The 24,944-nt window shown below is 51.8% G+C and overlaps 4 protein-coding genes across 5 annotated transcripts in view; 2 read left to right on the forward strand and 2 right to left on the reverse strand.

The window, feature by feature from the left end:
• Positions 1-13,975, forward strand: part of LOC128271573 (TNF receptor-associated factor 4) — a 32,653-nt gene extending 18,678 nt beyond the window's left edge. Inside the window, exons 1-3 of one of the 2 annotated variants that reach the window (XM_053009154.1) lie at positions 3,336-3,602; positions 10,391-10,495; positions 11,284-13,975. In XM_053009154.1, coding sequence (XP_052865114.1) covers positions 3,336-3,602; positions 10,391-10,495; positions 11,284-12,396 — 1,485 coding nt within the window. In that variant the 3' untranslated portion in view covers positions 12,397-13,975. Of the gene's footprint in view, positions 1-3,335; positions 3,603-10,390; positions 10,496-11,283 lie in introns of those variants that run through there. The other variant, XM_053009155.1, reaches the window with a different exon arrangement.
• Positions 13,976-14,864: 889 nt separating this feature from the next.
• Positions 14,865-15,540, reverse strand: LOC128271039 (probable DNA replication complex GINS protein PSF2). Its single transcript, XM_053008471.1, has 2 exons — positions 15,296-15,540; positions 14,865-15,234 (listed from the first exon to the last, which is right to left on the reverse strand). Exons 1-2 carry the CDS (start codon positions 15,538-15,540, stop codon positions 14,865-14,867), a joined length of 615 nt encoding a protein of 204 aa, XP_052864431.1.
• Positions 15,541-15,934: 394 nt separating this feature from the next.
• On the forward strand, positions 15,935-16,789 carry LOC128273511 (RWD domain-containing protein 4-like). The gene is made up of 3 exons (XM_053011492.1): positions 15,935-16,141; positions 16,204-16,310; positions 16,387-16,789. The coding sequence occupies exons 1-3, from the start codon at positions 16,034-16,036 to the stop codon at positions 16,787-16,789; spliced, it is 618 nt and encodes a 205-aa protein (XP_052867452.1). The 5' UTR covers positions 15,935-16,033.
• Positions 16,790-17,091: 302 nt separating this feature from the next.
• On the reverse strand, positions 17,092-20,073 carry LOC128272499 (RUS family member 1). The gene is made up of 5 exons (XM_053010322.1): positions 20,003-20,073; positions 19,718-19,900; positions 19,491-19,629; positions 19,021-19,332; positions 17,092-18,951 (listed from the first exon to the last, which is right to left on the reverse strand). The coding sequence occupies exons 1-5, from the start codon at positions 20,067-20,069 to the stop codon at positions 18,399-18,401; spliced, it is 1,254 nt and encodes a 417-aa protein (XP_052866282.1). The 5' UTR covers positions 20,070-20,073; the 3' UTR covers positions 17,092-18,398.
• Positions 20,074-24,944: the final 4,871 nt, after the last annotated feature.

Below are 24,944 nucleotides of genomic sequence, written 5' to 3' on the forward strand. Positions count from 1 at the left end.
AACAATGTGATCAGCGCGAGCGCGTACGTGAACCAAGTGCAGATGTATGTCTGCGAAGCCGCGGAACCAGTTTCGTGTCTTTTCCGTGCCGATCAGCCCAATGGGTGGACCGCTCTCGGACTCGGACGTTCGATGGCCGCGGCAATGGTGAACTCGATGGCCACGCTTCCCACGACACACACACGAGCCACGAGAGATAATTTGACAGTTGATCTTGCCCGGGCGCGCTATCCAACGGCGACGCGGCTACCTACTATCTCCGCTGGCTGGCGTCGGCTGGCGCCAGCCATCGGAAGACGCGAGGCTGTGGGCTCCGACATGCTGATGGGTTTGTTGACGTTGCGTAATGCTGCGCCGGCCAGCAGCTGCTGGAAACACGGGCAAAATTGTGATCACGACGACGCAGAGCAAAGCGTAGGCCGCTGATGAGGTTTGAAATATGCCATTTTTTCCAGCGTCTCGGGCCGGGCCGGGCCTGGGGGGGCCCCGGGAGTGGTGTGGACAAACACTTGACCTTTTCGGTGCACGGTGCGAGTTCTATCGAAACGGGGCGTAGGTTTCACGGGGCTTCACCGTCGTAGCACCCTGCAGCAGCAGCGAAATTGATTGAAGATTGAATTTCATTAAACGTGATACGCGCCCAGCCGAGCCCGGTGAAACTGGACCACAATGATTGCCATTGTGACATTAAAAGAAGCGGTTTGCACAACCGACCGTCGAGAGGCACAGGTTGTCCCCGGGGCGTGTTTCAATTCGCCGGCACTCGAAGAAAGCTAATCTGTAGCGATACAGAGATTGGAAAGTTAAAGCATCTCCCTTGAAGTACTATCGCTTGTTTGGATAAATATTGTCTCCCTACTCCCGTGGTGCTAAACTCCGGAAAGGATTGGTACGAACACAACTCGGGGAAGGTTGCGTTCTTTCGCCCGGCTCACGTACACTTTCACGGCGCTGAGACAACATCGTGGACCCCTAGCCATAGTGTAACTTCATTTTCTCGTCCATTTTCCATTCCACCGGTTTATTTTGAGGACGCACAGCCCTACCGATGTGGCAGATGTTTACACAATGTGCTCCCGGAGGTCGTGTCTTTTAGAATGGAACGTCCGGAGCAGAGCCGGTCGAGCCGAAGGACACCGCTCAACGAAATGGAAACGACGTGAAGATCCGTAAATATCTTTCCCAACTGTGAACACACTCTTTCTGTAGCTCTTGAGGAGTGCGGCTTCAAGAATATAAACCGTCTAACGGTAAACAACTTATCAACGAATCGTCAGAAATAGAATTCAATTTCCAAAGCATGGAGTTATTGAGTGAACGGTTCCTGAAACCTTTCAGCGCCCCGTCCCTAAACCGCTTATGGGCTACGCTTGTCAAGCATCCGGAAGCTAATTTAACGGCCTTTCGAATAATATTCTTAAGCGTTTTTGCATTCTGTGCATTCCGAAATGGGTCTGCTGGCCGATTAGCGACTGGCGAAACAGATCTGCAGACTCCGGCATTCGCCCGGCCCCGGCTTTTGAAAGAATTATTGACCGGTCCCTAGATTCTTAGTAGAGGACCCCTTCCGATCGGTCATTGAAGTCACCGCGGCTCGGATCGATAAATGTTTGTGTGAGAATCACGGAACCCTTGGCACAGGATTTGCAATTGTGTGTGCGACCCATTTGGGCCGATCGTGATGCCGTCTCTCTGGGCTCTCTCTCTCTATTACGACCGGAAACTCGCAGCAGCAGCAGCGAGCAAATCGTTTACAAACCGATTGCAGAAGAAAGCAAAAACAATGAAAAAACTCGTACTATTTCCTTCGCGACTGGTTTCGCTGTCCGGTCTCTCCCCACGAACTCCTGGCGAATGGTCCGTTTTATCTGTCCATTGGCACCAATCAACCGCTGCTGGTGAGGCTCCGGTTTTGTCACATGCTGCCAGGTTGAACCGGTCAACCGACAGCCACGAAAAGCTTGTCGCTTGAGTGCCTTCTGCCGTGGCCACACCGGAAATGAACGAGTCGACGCCACCGTGTTGCTACGCAACCGTGTTGGGTAAACACGGCACGACGGCCACGGAACCACCTCCTCGAAGTAAAACGGTCACGGGACCACCCTACCAAAGGTCGTCGGTTGATCGTCGTCGTCGATCAACAGGAACGGACATGATCGGGAGCGCACCTCATCGTAAGGAAGGGTGTGTTGCGCATCGCATATGAAAGATCCCTTGGGTCGGAGAAGAAGGTTGAGAACCGGCGGCGGCCAATCGGTGATTTCGAAAGCCCCCGATGAGCCCAACCTGAAACTGTGCCAGCGAAGTGCCTGCCTGCACAGGAACGGACACGTTCGATCGCGCACCGAGCCATGAATCAGGAGGGTAAAGGAAACAACATAACCACACACACACACAGAAGCACGGGTCGTGTTGTGCTTTGCCTTGTGAAGGCTGTCCGGGAACAGCTGGCATCTCCCATCACCGCTCAGCTTCACGGTGCTTCACGATTTCAAAATCCTGCCTCCATCCTCCAAAATCCTGTTCCATTTTTTTTCCAACGCCGCCCGATCGCAATTGGAACGATTTTCAAAACAATTGCACCCAAACACGATTGCAAACGGCGAGATTGCATCGTGCGCACAGCATACGGGCACAATTTTGCACCGTACCGGTCGCATCGGTGTGAGTGTCGCGGCCAGCATAAACATCAGCTGGCCCAGCATCGGGCGAACTGTGCGAGCGAGCGAGATAGCGCTGCTTCCGTTCCGTTGCTCGCTTCGGGTGTGTGCGTGAGCACGGTGCGAGTTGCATCGAAGAGGCCGTTGAAAATCCACTCCACTGATCAGTTGTTCGCCAGAAGTGAGCCGAAAAAGATCGGTAGACGAAAAAGTGAGCTACGAGTGCTTCGATCTTCGACGGCACTTTGAAAAGTTGTTGATGCAACATTTCGCCCCATTTCGTTGGAAATTGATTATTTTAAAGACAAGCCGCATTTCGAATCGAATAAAAAGTTGTGACTGTGAGTGAGAAAAGGCTGAATCGCGAAACTTTAAATCCGCGGTGTGTGTTGGATGACACTGAAAAGTGATTGTCGTTGCGCTTGTTGTGCCTCTTGAATTTGGAGAACGAGAGGAAGTTAACTTTTTGGTGGCCCCCCGTGTGCCCTATTGCTTCCGTTTCGTGTGGTGTTGGGTGGGTGGAAAATTCGTGGTTAATACACTTGCACATATGATCAAATGATAGCCAGTGCCAGTGTCAGTCCGTTTTTGCTCGATCGATGATCGCCAGCAGCTTGTCTGCGTCTCGGAAGTTTAGTTAAAAATCAGGAAAAAAAGACAAACCTCTCCCTAATCATGGTGCGCAGTCTGTCGCAGTGGACGAAAACGCTCAGTTTTCCGGCCCGCATCTCACCGAACCGGAACTCGAAGGATTGCAACGTGAACGTGTTGCCGATCACACCCCCACCACCGGCACCGCCGGCCCGCAACAAGTCCACCTCGACGTCGACCACCTCCTCTTCCAACACGACGATGTCGTCCTCGTCCCCGTCGTACTCATCGTCCTCACCGACCCCACCGACCCCACCACCGAACGTGCCCATCACCGAAATTAGTCAAATTGTAAGTAATGCGGGCGGTAAGCAGCTGGCTGGTGCCCTATTGGCCACCCATCCGGAGAGATATGCTAAAAACCCTGGCTGGCTGGCTGGCTCTGAATTGTGGTCTGTGAAACTGTGTGATGGGAAGACCGAAAAAATAGTCATTAAAACAACGCCCCGGCGGCGGCGGCTCCGGGTCCGGGTGTTGCAGTCGCCACATTCTTGGCCCGCAGCATACAGCAAGGGGCATCTGCGGACGTGTAAATATGTTTACACAACTTCATTGAGTTGTTTTTTACATATTCTTTCCGGCCGGCCATTGGGTCGGCGGTGGCGGCCCGGTCTGAGGGCAGGTGAAGTGTTTATTTTCAACATTCTTGTAATAATTTCACCTCCTAGTGGTGCGTGTGGGGCCCACCAGAAGACGAGGCTGTCAAGAATGGCTCCTAGTTCCGTAGAAGAAACGTTACTTGCTCTGCCCTTCTGTGTGGTGTCGTGTCCCGGGATGATCCCCCTTAGCAGCAGCGCCGCTTCCCGTTGATGCACTTTGCTTTTTCTGATGAGCGTTGGCGATGTTGGAATATGTTGCTGCTGGTGTCGGAGATGTTTCTTGGAAGACCGGTGGACCTGGGGCCCATTGCCAGGCACCACTTTTCTTTTTATAGTTCCCAGCCCGCCAAGCGGCCAAGTGATCGTGGAGCGGCGATCTATGGGGGCCGCTGGATCCCATCAGGGACCAGCCGGCAGTCAGTCGTCACCATCAGCGCCCCTGACGATGGTGGCATGTGGTGGCCAGAGTAATAAAAGTATCCAAAACGAACGAACAACGCGAAGCCCCAGCAGCGCAGAAGGGAGTTAAATAAATCGGTTGTATTTTTAGCAACCAACCCCAGTCATGGCTTCTGAAGAAGGTTCTTAGCGTGTGCGGCTGGAAGATGTCCCTCTGAAGAGGCGGGTTCCTCCGCCAGAGTGTGGGATGGCCCCCGTCAGTCACTCGAAGTCGGTTTGTTCCATCACGTCTAACGCGCGGGAGCATAATAACCTGTCGTGCGCATAAGTCTCGTGTGTGGGCTGAAGAATAGAACGGTTTTAGTGCTGTGCTGGAGCGGTGTGTCCCACACCGCGGATCGCGAATGATCTTCCCGCAAAAAACGCTTATTTGGGTTCGTATTCTTTTTAGGAACTGTTGTAAAGGTTACATTTCACAGTGTTAGTCGTCGGTGTTCGAACTAACCGATTGATCTACGGACAATCTACGGATTGCTCTACTGATGCCTAAAGTGAGAACCCAAGAAGCCAGGAGTAGCCAAACCAAACAACTTGAAGCGGCTGGCAAGCTTTCCGCCACGGGGTTCACTTTCCCTTTTTCCCACCGGCCGGCCGGCCGGTCGGTCGGTTGGTGATCCGGCCCCTTAATTCGATTTGGCTTGGCGAATTGCGCCAGAAAATAGCCCCCCACACGAAAGGTGCGCTCCGAATCGGGGTCGATGGGGATTTTCTTTTCGATTTTCCTTCGCGGGCGGGATGTGTGTTTTACTTTTGTTTCCGAAAGTTAGCCCACCTCGGCTCGCTGGTAATCGATCGGCAAAGCGGAAAACTAGCGGCGGCGGCGAAAATAGCGTCGCCGGCTGACTGACTGACTGACGGACGGACGGATGATGATGATGATAATCGTGAAAGTGAGGAAAAAATCGAAAGCACACCGGGGGTGGGTGGCCAGAGCATAGGGTAGCCAGCAAATAGAAAAACACACCTCGGCGACGACGGACTAAACAAATTTCCGCTTCGCGCTCGGTGGTATTGATTTAGATTTTCGAGTGATACAGTGCCCGCCGTTGGAGCTCTCTCTTCGATCCGGTGGCGTCCGTGGGCCGCGTCGTGTAACGCGCGTTGTGGGTCCCACTCTTGGGCCGTCTCGGGGGGTGTGCGTCGGACCTGTTCCGATGTTTACAGCCTACTTCCGGTGAACGAAACTTCCGTTCCTTAGATCGTTGGCCTCTCGCGCAGAGGTGCTACGCGCGCATTACTAGTTTGTGTGTGTCCGGGACGGATTTGCGCAAGATTGGGTTTTCTCCGTCCGCTTCTCGCCCGCTTGGGCTGTGGCCCCGGCCTATTTCCATCGGCCTGCCGTCGATTGTCGCAATAAACGGTTGTAAATTGAACGATTCAAATTAGTGCCATCCATTCACTTCGGGATGTGGACCCCTCGGGGCCGCCTAGAGCGGGGCCTAAATTAACAACACGCAACACACACACATGTCGGTGTGATCTTCTTCACGTTGCTGGTGAGAATCCAATAATCCACCGCCATTACGGAGTGTTAAGAAAGCAATCCACCCGTTTTTTGGGGAGAAGGCTTCAAGATGAGCCCCGGGACACAACAAACCAGCAGAAGCAGCCGGGCGGCCGCATCGGCAATTGATTGCTTTTTATTGTGTTTGCACTTGGCCTTCCCCTTGGCACAGGCCCAAAAAAAGGGGCACTTTTTCCGATGCGGCACCGCATCGAAATCGATTGGTGGGTTTTGGTGTGGAAATGGTTGGGAAAAGTGAAACTGTTGCTGGTCCGGGCGAATGAAGATTTCACTCACGATGACCGTGGTGGTTCTTCGCATTGAGAGAGTGTGACGTATGATCGTGAAATTATCTCATTAAGGGTCCGCTAATGGGAAACCGCGCGCGGGCGCGATCGTTTAATCAAACTCTGACCATTGCTGCCTGATGTTGCAAACGATCGCGTTGCACCCTCCTGTGATTTGCATCGAATGGAATGGCGTTCCCTGTCGACTTGGTCCAATTTTGCTGCGCCGGAAATTGGCCAGTCCAAAAGACGTGACGGAGTTACGTTAATTCGCCTATTCGATTGTTTGTTTTAGGGTCCGTCCTGAGACTCTCTCTCCCTCGTTTGATCGTCTCTTGAGCTCGCTCTCGAGAGGTGTCTAATTGAAAAGGTGTGCTGCCGGCGGCTGCGCCCAGCAGCAGCATAAAGGCCACGGTCCAGCAGAGAGCATAATATCAGGGCGCGCGGAGCCGGTGTTTGGCGCATGCTCCTCCGCGACCGCGGTCAACCGTGGATGATTTATGGTCTGTGTCTTGGACCGGCCGCCGGACTACAACCGGAAGGATGATACGTGGCGTGCGCGCGCCCCGCTCGTCAAAGACACGGCACGCGAAGCACTGCTGCTCCGTCAGCAGCACACCCCGCCCAGCACACATCAAAGTCGGGAGAAATTGGCCCGTCCGCCTGGCCGTCCGGGTTGGTTGGTCGTAAAAATTAAATCAACCTTCCCGCGTCCGCTTATCACACAGCGGCCGGTTGTGACCGTCCCGTGCCCTTGATGAGCAGCCAAGTGGAAGGAAAAGTAGTGCGGGGCGCGGGGTCCGGTCGTCAGTCATTATTATTGTGTCCCGTTCGGTGATGTGTGTCGTCTCGTCATTAAAGAACGAGAGACAATTTGGGAGAGCCAGCCGGCCAGAAATTAGAAAAACGAGTTTGTGGCCCAATTTGCCCCGCGATCGCTTTCCTATCTTAGCCGGCCAAAACAGGGAGCGGCGGGGGCATTTGAGGGGGCCATTTGTGAAATACGGTGGATCACTATTGGGAATGCCCTCTTCCAAGACACGAACGGTGGGCTCTCAGAGCCCAAGCTACTACTTTGGAGTCTTTGGATTGGATTTTTTGTAAGAAATGGCCGTTTACGAAACGTCACCAGAAAAGAGTGATGTTGATGGTCGGTTTTTATGCTTTCTTTGGCCGAGCCTGGCGTCGTTTGCTTCCGGTGGCGGCGGTGGTGGTGTTGTACGCAAAAATGTGCTCCTGTCAGCGTCGCGTTTCCTTAATGAACGGGTTGAACTCCGTTTTCTCCTGGGGCTGGTGCTGGTGCCGGTTGCGACATTGTTGTGAGAGAGGAGTTGCAGTTTATAAATAATCCCGCGGTACGGTGCGGGGGTCTGTGTGATGTTTATGCTGTGTTTTGCTGTCGTCTTGTACGGCTACAACACAGACACTGTGCTGGTCTGGCGGGGCACGATGCAGTTGCGAATGGGGGTCGCTTCAGTAAATAAACCATATGCCACCAGATTCTGGTCCCTCGCGACACAGAATTGTATCTAAAGTGGGACACTGTTGGAGAATCGATTGAACATTTTAGGACGAAAGGAGGTCTGAATTAACAGAAAAAAAGGCTACCAACTAGTAGCACCCGCGAATACGTCCAACCGACAGTATGCATTGCCAAAGGCGGGCCAAGGCCACCGAAGGCTGCCCCGGTGATATCATTGATCGGTGATTTTTTGGGCAATGCCGGGGGTCGCGCGACCTTACGGATCGATAATTAATTTTTTGGCGTTAAGCCTTCGCCAAAGCACAATTTCCGGTGACCTCCAGTCACCGGTAATACGTCAGGGAGGTTGATACGAACGAACATCTGCTCTCAGACATCCTTCACCTCAATCGATTTTTGTGGGAATATTCTCATGTGGAAGGAGCGCAACACGCGATCGATCGAGAGCCTGATCGAGTGCTGGACTTTGATTTTGGGTGATCACGATGGTGGAACCGATAAGCTGAACCGAGCTCATAGAACCTCTAAAGAGGTGGCGGCGACCTGTTCCGACGTGGCGACGCACCAAACGCCGCCTCCCTAAGTGTAACGAGGCTAACGCGTATTGCGTAGAGAAGCACCGCGCGTTAATCAGAGAGAGAGACCGAGAAAGAGAGAGAGGGAGAGAGACGGAGCGGTCCGGCGAACGGTGTGTGGTACATTTTCCCACATAAATCCGCTTACTTAGCCGCGTTTGTCGCCATCGTCCGCGCCGCGTTGGCTGTGGAATGTTATGAGAGGTTGTTGTTTGCACACACATTGTAGGCCATCGTCGTCGCGTCGTTGTCGCAAGCCGGCTGGCCGGCAGCGGCCACCTTCGGGCGAGATTGTGGAAAGTGTACTACGTGGCAGACCGGTGATGATGGTCCCGGGTCTGGGTACCGTTTTGTAGCTCTTCCTCCAAAACGAAGGTTCCAGATACCCGATAGATCATAGGGGAAATCCTTTCCGAACCAGATGAAGGGAGACAGAGTTCCACATCTGAGATCTGAGGTAGAACTTGCCAGAAAAAGTTCCAGAGAAAGAGAAGTTCTCACTTAGAGTCATTGGTCAGGCTCGGGAGTTATTGATCTACCGAGTGTCCGACTTCCATCCATTCTGCGGCGATTGGTGGCCGATCATAGTTGACTCGCCCGGTAGAGTGGTCGACCTCCGGGTGTTTGTCGACACATGGTTCACGGGGGCCTTCAGCTTAGATGAAGGTCCACACGTCAGACTTTGCCACTCTCTGTTCACGGCAGCCGTGACGTGGTGTGTACCCGCAACTGCCGTCGTGCGATATGATGGTGCCTTATCGCGACCAGACCCGGTGGAATGAATCGCGCAGATCGGGCAACGATTTCCTGACGCCGTCGACGGCTGCGCGCGACAGATAAGCGCCGCAGGAATTCGGTGTTGTTGATCCACGTCCGAGAGAGGGTAAAGTGGGACGACGCCCTCTGCCATAACAACTTCCGGCCGGCATGGATGATCGATCTTCTCTCTTCCGTTAATGCTATATCGCGGGCCCCCTAGGGGTTCCGTGGTGATCATCCCAAAATGGTGGAAATTAAGATATTTGCCACTTTTCCCCGCGGGAATTGGAGTCCGCCGCCGCCGCTGGCAGAACAAACAATCCATATTCCTTCCGAGGGGGAGCAGAAACCCTTTTTAGGTTGGGTAAATATTTTGGTCCGTTATCGGGTCTCGATAATTTCCAATGCGCGCGCGCGCGCCTTCCTTCCTGATGGGGGAGCCGCTCTCTCCACAACCCTTATCACTGCCCGCAACCTTTTTGCTGTGGGGATCTGATTGAATTCTTCCGGTGCGCCCGCGGCCTCTCTGTGGCTTATGTTTTCTTTGCTTCGCTTCTTCGCCGCGCGCAGGCTTTTTGGGGTGGATGCGCCTTCTTCTTCTTTCTCGGCATTGAATGAACTCATTGATATGCAGCGGAAGGCCGTGGCCAACGTGTACACACACCGGCACCGGGGAAGAAACAGATACGGGAGAGCAAAGAACCCATAGCAGCAAGGAAAAACAAGAAGGCGGCTCAATCATCGCTCTCCGGTCCCCCGCGGGAACGGTATTTTGTTGTTGTCCGAGTGCGACCAAACTGTGTGTGTGTGTTGAAGAACCGGAGTTTTTTTTTGGGGGGAAGCTTTTAGCATCGAAAAGGTTTCCTTCCTTCCTCATCCACCCCGGCCTCGGGCTGGGTTGGGGACGATCACTCCCTGTTGTGGGTCTCTCTGTCAGGCCTCGTGCGCCGCTATGCTTCGTTTTGATTATTCTGTTTTGATTTCCGTTCCGACTTTCGGCGATCCGGACGGCGGAATGGGTATTTCCTTCTCCGCTTGGTTCTTACCGTCGCGGGTGACGTGATCCTCGCCCTGGTTGCGGTCAAAGATCGTCCTCCCATTCCGAGAGGCACACACGGACACAAATTTGTTCTGAACGGTGGATCGACGAGCTACTGGCCAAACCAAATCAACACAGTCATCAACAATGCAGTTTGACAGTTTAAATTAATGAGATCGCGTCACGCACGATCAGTCTTGAGACAATGTTTATAAACAATTCGACTATCCTATGGCCATCAGCAGCGCGCTGCGATCAGTTCCCAAATCGGCGTTCGCTCGTTCGCGGTGACACATCTTTTGCGTGCCTTGCCAAACCCAAAACGGAGCTTAACTAATTCATTTCTCTTTCCTCTCTCTCTCTTTTACCCACAGATCTATCCCGACCCGGAGTCCGAGAAGGCCATTATGGGCTCATTGGTATTCTGTATCCATCACAAGCAAGGCTGCAAATGGTCCGACGAGTTGAGGAAATTGAAGGTGATTATCATCATCGTGCCTTGGCCACACTCTAGCGGCCTCTTCGCTTCTCTCTTTCATTTCATTATTTCCTTTGCCACCGCGCGAAGAAATCAAAACGCTCGAGTTTGTTTTTCGGTTCGCAGCTGTGTGTGCGGCTCCCTATTGCTGGGCTCGATGCAAAACAGCGATCACCACACCACCACACACTCTTTTCGGATCCGTTCGCCGGTCATTCGTCTCTAGAAAGGGGTGGAAGAAAGTGCAACCACCCGTTGATGATGGCCGCCGCCGCCATCGCACAGGAAAGTGCAAAAAAAAGGCCTAACCTCCTTCGGGCGGCTTCTGTGAGCCTCTGAGGTAACTCCTCAAACACCTTCTCTCACTGAAGGGGGCTCTTTCGGCTTCTTCCATTAAGCACCGCGGACCCCCCCTCAGTGCTCTCTCACCTTGCTGCGCGAATAATCCGCGTGAGCGAAAACCCCACCAGGCGTGCGCTGCGCAGGCGGCGGCGATTGGAAACTGGTTTTGGCCTGGGACCGCTTGATCTGGACCCACACGATATTGAAGTTCCCGGCCGGCCCGGCCCATGTCCCGGTCTTAACTTAATTAATTTTGCTGAAGCTTACTTAGCCTACGCAGCAATAATGGGGGTCCGCGAGTGGAGTGGTTCATTGGTCGTAACGCCTTTGGGGACCTAGGCGACTTTAGTTTTTGGAAGGTTGTAATTGGGTCGCTGTAGAGATCGTTGTCTGGGGTCTTCGCTGGCACACTGGGTACTGATCGTTTGTTTTTTTTCTCGTCCCCAGGCTCATTTGAATACCTGCAAGCACGATGCTATCCAGTGTCCGAACAAGTGCGGCTCGCAGATCCCGCGCGTCATGATGACGGACCACCTGGCGTTTACCTGCATCCTGCGGCGCGCCATCTGCGAGTTCTGTAACGTCGAGTTCACGGGCATCGGGCTGGAGGAGCACGCCGGCACGTGCACGGCCGAGCCGATCTACTGCGAGTCCAAGTGCGGAACGCGTGTCCTGCGCGGCCGCATGACCATCCACCGTGCCAAAGACTGTGCCAAGCGCATGCGGCGCTGCCCGCACTGTGGCCGCGAGTTTAGCGCGGACACACTGGGCGCCCACGGGGCCACCTGCCCCCGGAGTCCGGTGCCGTGCCCGCAGCGCTGTGACGTGGGACCGTTTGCCCGCGCCGACCTGGATGCGCACCTGCGGGACGAGTGTAAGGCGCTGACGGTGCCGTGTACCTTCAAAGAGGCCGGCTGCCGTTTCAAGGGCCCGCGCCACCTGTTGGAGGCCCACCTGGAGGCCAACACGTCCGCGCATCTCTCGCTGATGGTCGCCCTGTCGGGGCGCCAGGGCCAGCAGATCAACATGCTGAAGAGCGCGATGGCCAAGCTGAGCACCAACTACACCGGCACGCTCCTGTGGAAGATCAGCGACTGGTCGGTGAAGATGCAGGAGGCACGCACGAAGGACGGGTTGGAGCTGGTTTCACCACCGTTCTACACCAGCCAGTACGGGTACAAGCTGCAGGCGTCGATGTTCCTGAACGGCAACGGGCCCGGCGAGGGCACGCACGTGTCCGTCTACATTAAGGTGCTGCCCGGCGAGTACGACGCCCTGCTCAAGTGGCCCTTCTCGCACTCGGTCACGTTCACGCTGTTCGAGCAGGGCACGCTGGGCAGTGGCGGTGGCGGCGGAGGCGGCCAGGGAGGAGTGGCCGAATCGTTCGTGCCCGACCCGACGTGGGAGAACTTCCAGCGCCCGTCGACGGAACCGGACGCACTCGGGTTCGGCTTTCCGCGCTTCGTTTCGCACGACCTACTCAACCGGCGCCCGTTCGTGCGTGACGATACCGTCTTCTTGCGCGTCAAGGTGGACCCGAGCAAGATAGTGGCCGTGTGAAGACCCTGGCGTCCGTCCCCCAACACATCTGTACATAAATCACATCGCCTGCCCGCGCACAGCCCTGAAACTAGTTTAAGCTCGCTCTATCGAAACCCGCGAACCCTTTCCGGTTGTACATAATATTCTCGTTCGCTCTCTCCCGATCGCAGTTTCTGAGGGAGAGAGGATAGTCTGAAGGAGGAATCCTAGCAACCGCCGCCGTGTCACGACGATCGTGTGAAGATCTCTCCCGGAGAGAGGTGTATAGTCACGCAACGTGTGTGAGCCTTGCGGCCATTGTTTCCCGTTCCGTTCCTGGTTTCAAGTAACGGAACGGGAAGAATCCGGCGCGAGCTTGGGTTGCCGGTAAAGCGGGAGGGTTCATTTTTTCTGTTTGTACGTAAGAAGAAACCGTTGGCTGTGTGGTGTTGTAAAGAAAAAGTCACACGGCCACGCAACGCGTAAGAAACGGTACAAAACGGCAAAGCACACACAATCACGCCGCGCGCGCGCAATACAACGAAAATCAGCTTCGAAATCTCATTGTTGCTTTTAAGGACTGAGCCACAAGCCAAGCGTCTTCAACGGGGCGTGGAACACCACAAGCATGTATGTTAATGTTAGGTCGTACATATAGCCAAGTAAGCCGAAGAGGAGTGGGAGAGCGGAAGAGAGCGGTCATAATGTGAGGTCATTACACAAGGAAACGAAGAAACGCAGCGATGCGTTGTGGAGCAGAGAAAATGTCAGCAAATTGCGTTGCGAAAAGCATCATTGTTTGGATTACTTTACGTTTAGGCAAAGTTCGATCGCAATCAAAACTTACATACAAAAGGTGCGCGCCTCGCGCCAAACCAAAACGCCATCAAAAGCGCGTCTCCCGCAACGGGTAACGGGTTGTTGGTTACCGTTTTCGTTGAGTTGAAAAATGGGTTATCAACTGAAACCCCAGCCATCTTGTCACATAAAGACGCTCTCTCGATTACACACACACTACATGTTCGCATGCAGCGATCACACCGCGATCATACATTGTCATAAACCCTTCTTTCTTTCGATTCGAGTCATTAGCTTGTAAGGTTAACCGCTTAGAATTGTAGGGCATTTAACAGCAACCGCAGCATTATTCAATCATTTATATTCGAATTTTATGGCGAACGCGCGTCACCCATTTCGCTCTTTTCGCGCCGACGGACATAGCATTAGTGGTGTTTCTTTTTCAGTTTTGTTTGTGTCTTTTTGTTTTATTTCATTCATTTGGTGGAAGTGCCCATCGAAAGGGCCCATCGCCCAGCCTTCGTCCGGCCCGGAAGTGTGGCGTGTGGTGGGGCCCCTCGGTGGGGCCACTCCCGTAGCTAGAAAACCATCTCATTCGCATACTAAGATACTTTCATCTACGACGAACGCGTGCGCCTTCTCGCGGGAAGCGCGCGCACTTAGAGAATAGGGCAACAGTAACAACACGCTCTAGCTGTAAGGACATCTTCTTTATTTTTGTACCATAACCAGCGAACTAGCTTCGGGAAGTGTTTTCGTTATTTTGTAGCTGTAAAAATATGTGATTAGGCAAAAGACGAAATACAACCGAGTGTGAGCAATCGACTGAATTAACCAGAAAACGTTTGTTGGGGTGTGTTTTTATTGTATGGTCAGGGGTCATATCTTTCAATATCACAATTGTATCACTGTTTGATGGTGCCGCAAGAAACGCAATGTGTCAGGTAAAGTATTTCTTGGGGTACCCTCGAGCGTAACAAAATATAACAATAATCTTACTTTTTACATTCATTTTATTCAATTCATTTCATACTTACTTATTTAAGATATCTATTATATACAGAAAAAAGGTTAGATTTTTTATTACAAACTAGCTGTGCAGGGCGTGCGTCACCACGCCTAATTTCGTTCTCAGTTCTCGATTATCCGGAGTTTCAGAGGATCGGACTTCGTGGTCACGTATCTCGGCTCCCCTGGATACATGGCAAAACTCGCTCGCTTAGGGTTTTGCTGAAATTTACCCAGATTTTTTATGGGAGCCCCCGTTCACCAGAGGTATGGGAGGGCCCCCTGTCCTGTATTCACTGTCCGGGGTCACAAAATTTCACGCAGATTGGTTCAGTCGTTTTGGAGAAAAGGCGGAACAGAGATCCGAAAAAAACTTAGCAATTTTTGAAAAATCCGAGAAATTAATAATATTGCACGGTCAAACAATATTTTTGCCAATGTTTCAGTATGAGCCCAATTCAGCTGGTGCGAGTTTTGTTCTGTATCCAACGGGTCCTGAGAGCCACAAAGTCCGATCCTCTGAAACGCCGGATCATCGAGAAATAAGAATGAAGTAATTACTTTTTGAACGGATAAATCCCAATCAGAAGCATTATTAAAATATATACAAAGCAAAGGACAAGCTACAAAATTTAGTATACTATCGAACTATTTTCCGGCATCGTTAACGCTACAAAATGCCACGCAAACGCTGCCCGCTGTTACCACCGATTTGAGGCAGAACTTCCTAGACCACTCGTTCCGGCCATGGTAAACGATTGTGTCGTAACGTTGTGCGAGCGGACCGCTTTTTTCGTTTGCTCGATGCGCCCCAAAAAGTCCATCGCGTGCGGTAGCAGCGGCTGTATTGTGTGCAGCTCCAGGACGGTCACGTTTTCCAGGTTGACCGTATGGGCACCTTCGCTTTTAAGGAAATTGTCCACCGTCGTACGCAGCTTGGCAGAGCGCACATCGTAAATGTCCTTGATGAGCGTTTTAATCACATCCGAGGACGGCACATCTTCCGGGGCCGTGTTAAGGATCAGCTTCGCTTCCACCATGTAGTTTGCGCTGGGCATTTTGGTGAACGTGCTACAACCAATGCGTGTGTCATTAGAATCGGGCGCGACTAATCAAAACACGGCCACCTTACCCAACTCGTTTCTCCATTTCTTTAATATCTTCCAGCAAATCAATGTCCATCCATTGTGGCGCTACGATACGACACTTCTGTTGCTGCCGCAAGTGAATCGCCAACCACAGTGGCACGTACAGCGGGGCCCCACCACGGAACGGTTCAATCGTGCCGGATATAAGGTAGATTGCATCGTGATTGAAATTCGGAATCACACCGATGAGAGAATTTTCCCCGATAAACTCCAGTTCAGACGGTTCCATCGGGACCGTTTATTCGTAACAGAACAACAAAACTGACAACAGAACTAGCCAAACAAATTTTGCGCGGTTTTTCTACCCACTGACAGCGACAGCAGATGGCACAAGGTGCGGAAAGGACAAGATGAGGAACCAAGGTGTGTAAGGAACCATCAACTTTGCACCAGGAATAAAAGATGCTGTTGGTTCCAGATTTAACTTGAAATTAATTGATAATTTTTCTGAGTACTCATGCTTTATTTTAAAACGTCTTGGAATGGTTAAACTAGTTTAATATCTACTGCAAGCTAGGAAAAGATGATATTCTTGTTTAAGGAGACCACCCTGTGTTGCGCAATGACTGCTGCAAACTAAACGTCATGCGGTTCTTTAAAGTAAACAAATAAACAGTGGCTGGTGAGCCACTTGTTGTGTAAAAGGTTTTGTGTATAGAATTTGCAATCATTGGGTTAACGAGAAGTTGGACTGATTCCGTCGGCTAGCGAGCGGTAGAAATATGTCGGATACGAAGGAGCTGCAAAATGACGAACGAGAAGCACTAATATCCATCTACGAAGGCGACAGTGCCTTCAAGCAGGTGAACTCAGGGACGTATCAGTACAAGGTGCGTTGGAACGGGCTGGTCTTGCGGGAGCTTTCGTTTTCTAACCAAACCATCGTTTGCAGTACGGAGAAGAAGGCAATAAATCGTTTCTGCTGGAAATATGTTGGACCGAAAAGTATCCGGAAGAGCTTCCTACTTTCAACCTGGAGACGTTCTACAACAGGAATCTGTAGGTTAAGCGCCAGCACGTGCTTTGGGCTATGATGATGGGTGTCTAATGCTTGCCATTTGCCGAATCTTTTCAGCTCACGGAATGCGAAAGATAGTATCGTATCGATCCTGCGTGAAGAGGCCGAACAGTGGCTCGGCTGCGGTATGACTTACACACTATTTGAGTGCCTCAAAGACAAGCTAGACGATTTGCTGACGGACGAAAACTGTAATGCCGGCGAAGGGCAGCAGGGTGTAATAGGAACGGCAAATGCGACGTTGGAAGAAGATCCGGTGGCCGACAGTGACTCGGATGGGGACGACGACGAGTCGGGTGATGCGCGTGGAAACCGCAAGGAACCGAAGCGGGAACAGATGACGAAGGCACAGAAACGGAAGCAATGGGACCGGGTGGACAGTAAAGGCAATCGGCAACGGGGCTGGAATTGGGTGGACATTGTTAAACATCTCTCGCAGACCGGTGGGAAACCGGAATAGGACCGGCAAGGGTTGAGTTGTGTGATATTACGACGGGAACCAGCAACGAAAGTGGAATAAAAACAAACCGAACCGTGGAAAGCATTGGTCGACGACTTTGGTTTGAAAATGGAAATGTTTTATGCCGTTTTCACGCCTTAATTCTACTGCAGCATTCGTGCGATAATTGAACTCGTTTTGCTTCGATTGAAGTTAGTTTTTGTTTGGTTTTACGAATCTAGTTTCTGGCCACACCCCACTAAATCATGCCGAACTGAAGCCTTTCGTGTTGCTGCGCGTGGCGAAAATAGAGTACAACGGAACCGCGATTCCGCGACCACTATCCTACAGCGTGCTAATAATGTAGTAAAAATCTGCTAATGGAAATAGTTTGCCAGTTTGAGCTAAAATGGTATCACAGCAGGTGAAGCATACATTGGTGCGCAGACGGTTTCCGCTTTCTTATCTCTGCTGCTGCGGTGTCAGTTAAAATGGCCATAAAATCGTGTGCTTTAAATAGGCTAATTCTTAAAACATCCGTAAGCTTGTGTTGCGTGTGTAAGCTGTAGTCTTCGATGCGTTGTGCAAAGCGCGCAAACTTTTCTATAAAAGCGGCAGCAAACAGGCATGTGGAACGTAACTAAAGGAGTCAGGCTGACCGATCGCTCTACGAGTGCGGGCACGCGTGCAAAAGAGACCTCAAAGCGACGCGTAATTATTTGTCAGGTTCGTTATCCGATGGTTGAATAAAAAATTGCACATATCTAAAATCACTTTTTAAAAACGGCCCCCGCCAGCATGCGGCTTAGTTATTCCGATTGGATACAAAAATAAACCGAAGACGCTCTAGTGGCCAGTCGCCAGTCTTCGTACGAGGAAAAGTGCCTAGTCATTGCCGATCTATTCCTTCCAATCAATTGATATGGTTAAAAAGTCTCACTACGCCAGTGGCTCGCTGCTAGGTGAACGATAGAAAATAGTCTAATAACTTGCTTTCAACACGCTTTCGCTAATTACTTTTCAGGAATCGAGGTTTGTACCGACTAGTGCCGTGTGAGCCTATGCCACTGGAACGTGATTCTACGATCGATTGATCGTACGATCGTATGCTAATTATGCGCACCCGTTTATTGGGTGGCACGTTCTATCAATTTGGACGTTAGGCACACGTTATTGTGTGTGGTATATGGTTCGATTCGAGTCCCTTCTTGCCGCCGGTCGTCCTTTTTCGCGTTTTTTTTTGTTTTTGTTTCGATGCATTGCGGTGGTGCATGGTGTGATCACTCGTGGCGTCGCTCGCGCACTGGAGTTTGGTCCTAGAAAGAGGGTGCACTCGCCCTTACGCCCTTACACCTAAACTGACTAGAGCGATAGTGCTTTCGTTGATATTTTCTCGTTGCGTTGCCGACATCGTTTGAATCGTTTGTTTTCCGTTTGGCACTCATATAGCTACTCCTCGGGTGCGTGCGTGAAGAGGAGCAACATTTCGGAGGATATCGGGTGCGTGTGAGTGCCACAAGGGTACGGGAGCGGAAGAGAACGCCTACAGAAAGCGAGTGGTCCGCCGGTGAGCAGGGAGTGCGGAAGAGCAGCGACACACGGCAGACTCGTAGGACGGATCGACCATCGATTATATCCTCCAATCGAGCCGGTATTCGTCGGTCTTGAGCAGATGCGCGTGCATGTTCCAGCCCTCGCACTGGGCCAGGTTCAGGAACTCGTTCCACTTGTTCTGTATCTCCCAGTACCGGTCGCGCAGCTGGCTCTTGTCCTGCAGGTACGAGGCGACGTAGAAGTAGGACTTGATGATGTCCAACGGTTTCACGTAAAAGTGCAGATACACGCCGACGTAGTGGCGCGTTTCGGCGATGAGAAACTTCTCGCGCGAATCGAAACACGCGATCAGATTCTCCAGGTCGTAGCAGTTGCGGTAGAACTCGGTCAGCTCACGCACCGAGCAGCCAATCTTGACGCGCGCCGTCAGCGTGACCGTTTGGCCGACGGTGACGCGCTCCAGTTTGTTCACTTGCCTCGGCGACAGCATCATGCCCGACTTGAAGTACTCCTCCAGGGCGATCAGATAGCGTGCCTCATTGAACGTACGCAGACATACCGCTTTGACCGCTTTGATGTTGGCGTAAATGTGAACGAGCGTCACGAACGCGAACAATCCGTACAGTATCCTGTGGAGGAGAAACGATTAAGTTCCTGCCCCATAATTGTCGCGCCAGCCGAGGCACGCTGGAACGTACCGTTGATTTTGGAGATACGTCAGCAGAAACAGCCCCAAGAACGAAGCGATCAAATTGACACACGTTTCCTGGGCGCTGTCCTTCGACGCCACGTCGGCCAGGTTGCCACGGAGCGCATGGTGCTGGGTAAGGGCGGACCGGGTCGCACCGCCTGCCACCCCGACTATCGCCTTCATCGTGGTCGTACCGCACAGAATGTACGTCGATGCCTTCGGGTAGTACGGCAGCACGAACAGATCAATCGCCATCGCCACATCGTTCAGTACGTCCGCTCGGATGCGCCACTTTTTCGAATCGATATCCAATTCCGAACTGAAAGACAAAAAAAACACACCCAAAATTATGGTTAAAAATAGCAATCAAAAACTTAATTTGTGCTAAACGGCCAAGGGCAATCCACCTGCCAAGGTCGATCGAACTCACTAACGGGGCCAGTGGCGTGTCCGCCGTGTGGCATGTCTAGTGCTTACCCTTTCCACCAGGCGAACAGTATCCTGCCGAGATGGCCCATCCCGTCCTTCAGGACCCACGTAACGGTGGCGGACAGCGGCGTGATGGCATCGCTACCGACACCGACCCCTTTGAGGATGGCATGCGTCGTTAGGGTTCCTGGGCAACCGACCGAAAAAAAAACGAAAGAAAACGTAAACACACTACTAAATTTGACGACCCACAAACAACGAGGCTCCGCAGTTACCGCTAATAGTGCTGCAGAATGCCTGCACCGTGTCCCACTTTTGGTACGCCAAATAGTCACTGCTCACGCTGTCCGGGTAGCCGACCGGCAGGAAGAGATGCTGCAGGAACCGCTTGATGCTGAGACGCTTCCGCAGCGACGGTCGTTCACCCTTCACCGTCACGCGCACCACGGAGTCTTGGTCTTTTGCGATGCGACGGAAAGGGACGTATAGGATTTTAAATAATTAATCAACTCGCTCTCTCGCTCGCTTTGCTGGCGTGGCAGGGAGGAGGGGACACTTACGATCGGGAGTGACGTACAGGATTTCCTCCCCATTGGAGCAGTACTGTTCGCGGAAGTGTATTTTCATCCTTCTCGAGTGTGCTTCAACTTCCGCAAAACACGGTCCCGGTCAACGCAAAACGGCACGCGCGCACATCAATGCGATGGGGCGGGTTAACGGTGGTGTTTTACGCGCACCACGTTTGTGCAGCGTGGCCTGCACTACAAACAAATAAATGGGAAACAATACTTATAATTCGTCCCGTCCGCAGGAGTTGATGGACTGGACTTTTGCTCCCCGTGCCCGTTTGACAGCTCCAGTGTTGTGACGTTTGCTGGAAGCGGCGAAGGCTGCGACACGAACAAAACGACCTAGGAGGTGCTTCCCGATTGTTGATTTGAATCGACAGTTAGGTGGGATAATAATTTACGAAAACCGTTCCTTTTGCGTGTAAATATCCCTGTTTACTGTTATACCATGTTCAGATAATAAATCGTCTTGCATGTCTTTTGAATTTACACAGAGTCCCTTTTGAGATTTGCTTTGAATTGCTTTAGGACAAATTGCGGTGAAAAATGGTATGGTCAAGTTGGTAACAGCTGTAAGTAACAATTTGTTACAACACTAATAATACTTTCCCAATAATGATCACCTTTTTTTATTATTATTAAAAGAAAGGAACGAGCAGTATTAAGCACCAACTTAACTTCGAACTATCTTTCGCATAGAAACCGGTGAATCGGAGCCTCGTAGTCGGATGATCTATGGACGAAGTGTCGAATACAACATTATCTTAAACTAGAACTGTTAAGAACTGTTTTTCCCTATGATGAGTAGATAACTTTGCAATCCATTTGTAAATGCCGGTTGTAGGCCTGTAGCGACCTCGTCGTAGCAATCGTCTTTTCGAAAAAGTACGCGTAATACTAGTCTTCCCGATCACAAAAATAAAATATAAGAAATATTACAAGATTTCTACAGGCCCCTAGGAACTACTACCGATGGCTCCGATCGCCACAACACGCTAGAGTTCCGTTGGGCCAATAAACCATCTCTTCTGTTTTCCCAATTCTTTAAGATTACCGATTGCTCGCGGTAACCTCTACCACGGGATATCGTTTTCGGTTTGGCCATTCCGTGTTTGGTGCACGGTCGCGTGTGGTATACTCGGGTTAGATAAACACAACGGCGAAACAATCATGGCTGGGCCCGCCCGATTGGCGGGCAAAGGCAGCGTGGAAAAGGACATGCGGCCTCAAAAGAAAACACCGACCCAGCATGAGGCACACGTGCCCCCGCCGTGTCCCGGGGGCCCATAATTCAAAGCCAAGAATTTTCGTATTGACACTGTTATTTGTTTTCTCTTTCCCGGGCGAACCATCGCCATTTCATTCTGTGCACCCGGCGTAATCGTTTCTCATGCTGCGGAAACGATGGGAATCGGCTCAGCACATCGGCTTGGGGTGTGCCATTAGAATCTGGGCACGCCACACCGCTGATTGCGCCCGGCGTGAAGCAAGTTGGCGGCGCAATCCCAAGTGTGTGTGCCCCAACGCAAATGATTTATGGCGGAGATGAGTGAAAGCAATGAACCGCCGAGCCGGTGAGCCGGGAGAGCGCTAACAATATTACACGACGTAATAGGAGATTTATTTTGTGATCAATTGCATCTTATCGATGCAGAATGGGCTCGGGATCGCACATCCTCGGATCGCCGTGCCGGCTTTCTCAAACAGCCGCCTCCCGGAACCGCGGGAACGGCTTCTGTCGTTCGCGGATATGGGTGCCTCCAGTTCACGGTGATTCGCTCCGCCACCAAGTGTTTCTAGCTTATCGCCTTCGGTGTCGCAAGATGTAGGGCCGAGGATTCGAAGGTTCTGCGGCTTGTTTGATATATTGTAGCGTACCCAACTTTACATAGTCGTATGACTCTTATAGGTTCAAAACCATTAGGTTTGTCATTGTTTGTGGCAATTAACTTCAAACAGCAGGACAGCTGTTGCGAAAAGCTGTCCTCAACGCCTAGACGGAACTGTCGGCCATAAAAATAACTGTCAAGCTCGATCGACGGAAGCAAACACCCCGTGCTCAAAGCACAAAGTTCGAAAGTTTGCTACAATTTCCGGTTTTATGGATTCGACACCCAAAAAGAAGAAAAAACCACAACAGATAAATAAATGAAAGCCACCCACCCACGGGCGTGGGGCGACATTGAAACAAAGACTATGGCGCCTCCGTGTGCGTTGTAATTGTAGCAGCGAGCGAGTCTATAATTTAGCGTTCCGTTTGGCTCGCCGTACACGCCCGGCAACCGATCGGAACGGAGCGAGCAACCCGCACGTCCTACGCAGGAACAACATGTCCAATTTATGGCATATGTGCTCAACAGCGGGCGCACCCCCGTGCAAGAACCCCGAGGCCAGAAGCCGGAGGATCGTACCGGATCAACGGATGAACCGTCCGGGAGAGCCGCAAACATCTCGCCCCCGGATAGAATCCTGTTCTACGGCGCGGATCGCTAACGGACCTCAGGGTGGATCGCGCAAATGTTGGTGGTACTTCAGTTGAGGCGGAAAATTATGATTGATCAGCGGGTTAGATTTAGGCCTACTTTGGACGGTGTCAAGGTCCCGTACGCGCCACGTCTTCCAGGCCACCGCCCACGGGATCATCTTGGAACCCACGACAAAGTGTGAACTCTACGACCACTTTGCCACCATCGACCGGTATGAGGTTGTTTAATGTGCGTGACTCAAACGGAACCGAACTTTACATTTCACTGCCTTTACAGTTCACAGACGGTACTCACGGTTCCTGGTTTATGGCCTCAGGCTTATCAGTATTGTTGCGTAAAATTCACATAAAACTTGCACAACCTGCGAACGCCCGTTTGTAGATTTATTGGTCTGGTTTTTATCGCCAATAAGTCGGTACAATTTCTCGCAAAGAAGTTCGGAAGGATGATATAAAATAGAGTAACACGAACTTCCCTCGTTCAATAACTAATTCATATTTATTTACCGTATTAAAGCGTTGCGTAAAGGTTGCGCTCCGTGGACCTTTGAAACGGAAGCTGTAATAAATTTCGAAACGTAATAAAACAAACAAAATTTATAAGAATGATTTGAATTTACTGTGTCTTTGGATAGTTAACCCAAGAAAAAAAACATTGCGTTGATTGGATTTCTTCGGCAGTGCCCCATTTCCGTACAGATTTGCTAACAAATCGATCCCCCATCAGTTCAGCAACAGCTGTGGAACTTAATTTAGCCTCCCCACGTGTGGCGGAAAACAATAAGAGCTTTAATGATTTTTTGCCACCCAACGTTACGAAGGCCATCCACCGAGCAATCATTGGGCGAGCGAATGATCGGTGTTTTTGGAGTGTTTAAAAGTTGTTTCTTCACAACCCGACTGGGTGACTCGAAGTCGCTCGCCGGCCGCAAACGGGCGACACCGAAAAGGTCAACGGACCAGCTGGAGTCGGCGTTTGTGTCTTTCCCGTATCGGAGGCGAACTTCAGGTCCGCCGCTCCAGACCGATGTATCATTCGGTTTCGCAACGGGTTTGGTTACTCACCGCGACCCAGCACTCTCGGCCCGGCCGAGGCCTCCGAAAATGGTCATCCGTTTGTGGGTGGATCGATCACGGGTGGTTCGGTTCAAAAACGGAAAATCCGGAAACCGGACCACCGGCCGACGACGGGCGTTTGTTTCGAAAGCCGTCCGTGGTTGAGCAATTCGGTCGCCCCGGCGGAATTGCGAAATCCGGACAAACATCTCCGTAGTGGACAGACTCCTACACCGGAGGTCGAGCGCACTCCACGAAATTTGGCAACTACGCAAACACTAGATTCTTGCTGCGCGGCAGAAGAACTGCTCCTGAGAGTTCTTCTCAACCGGCGCTGGGCGGCCACAGATGAAGATATTGTGGGTAAATAGAGCTGACTGGCCTTTCGTGCGAATGCATAATTGCATTACCTCCTGGACCGCGGGAGGATCGGGAGCGATCGGTGAAGAATAATCAATATTGACAGTGCTCCCGGAGGCCCATTTATTTGCCGATGAGCTATCCACATTTATCATCACGCGCCCCATCCAGCGACGGCTCTGACCCCGCGGGGCAAGATTGAGCACTCCGGCACCGGCTCCGGCTCCGTCGACGGGCTATTAACGAAAAGTGGATGCATCGAACAACCGGCTCCGGGCCGAGGCTGAGCTGGATTCGTGTCGCCGCGATCACCATTAGGGGTGCTACGACTTCAGACCGTTCCTGCACCGTTCGGACACACGCAACGGTCGGCGGGCCGGGTGGTGGCGTGAAGAAACCTTTTAAGTTGTAGTAAAACAACATTTTACAATTATCGAATGTTTTAATTGAAAGCAATACGAAGTTGTCGGGGCGCCCGGGGGCGCGTATGCCGCGTGCTGCGATCACGATCGCAGCGCGCTGAGAACCTTCAATACCGGAATTGGTAGCTAGTATCTCTACCTATCGTGCACCCCCCGCCAACGGTAATGGAGTCGTCTGGAGACCCGGACGCCAGCCACGCTGGGTCCCTTTAAGGAGCAGCGATCTAGCGATCATTACGGATGCAGACTGCACTCGCGCCGGCCGTAGGGCTAATTATGTTATCATCCGAACAAATGTAATTGCGCCGGTTTTCATTTTGCGCGCGAGCGATTTGCCGAACGAAACGGCGGCCAGGCCGACGACGCCGTAATTACTTCATCCGAATGACCAAACAATGAGCCGATGGGGTGACGCAGTTGATGGGTAATTGAATCAAGCGGCCGCAGATTGTCCGGTCGCTCTCCCACGAGTCCCGTTCCCGGGTGCTCGGGAGACGCACATGCCAACAATATGCTACAATGTAGTTTGCGGAGAACTGGGACCTGTCGAGTTCTTAAGACGGGACTAGAAGTGGGTTTGAGATTCGGACTAGATTCTTGACCATGGAAG

The sequence above is a fragment of the Anopheles cruzii genome, chromosome 3, assembly GCF_943734635.1.
Source record: "Anopheles cruzii chromosome 3, idAnoCruzAS_RS32_06, whole genome shotgun sequence".
Taxonomy (NCBI): domain Eukaryota; kingdom Metazoa; phylum Arthropoda; class Insecta; order Diptera; family Culicidae; genus Anopheles; species Anopheles cruzii.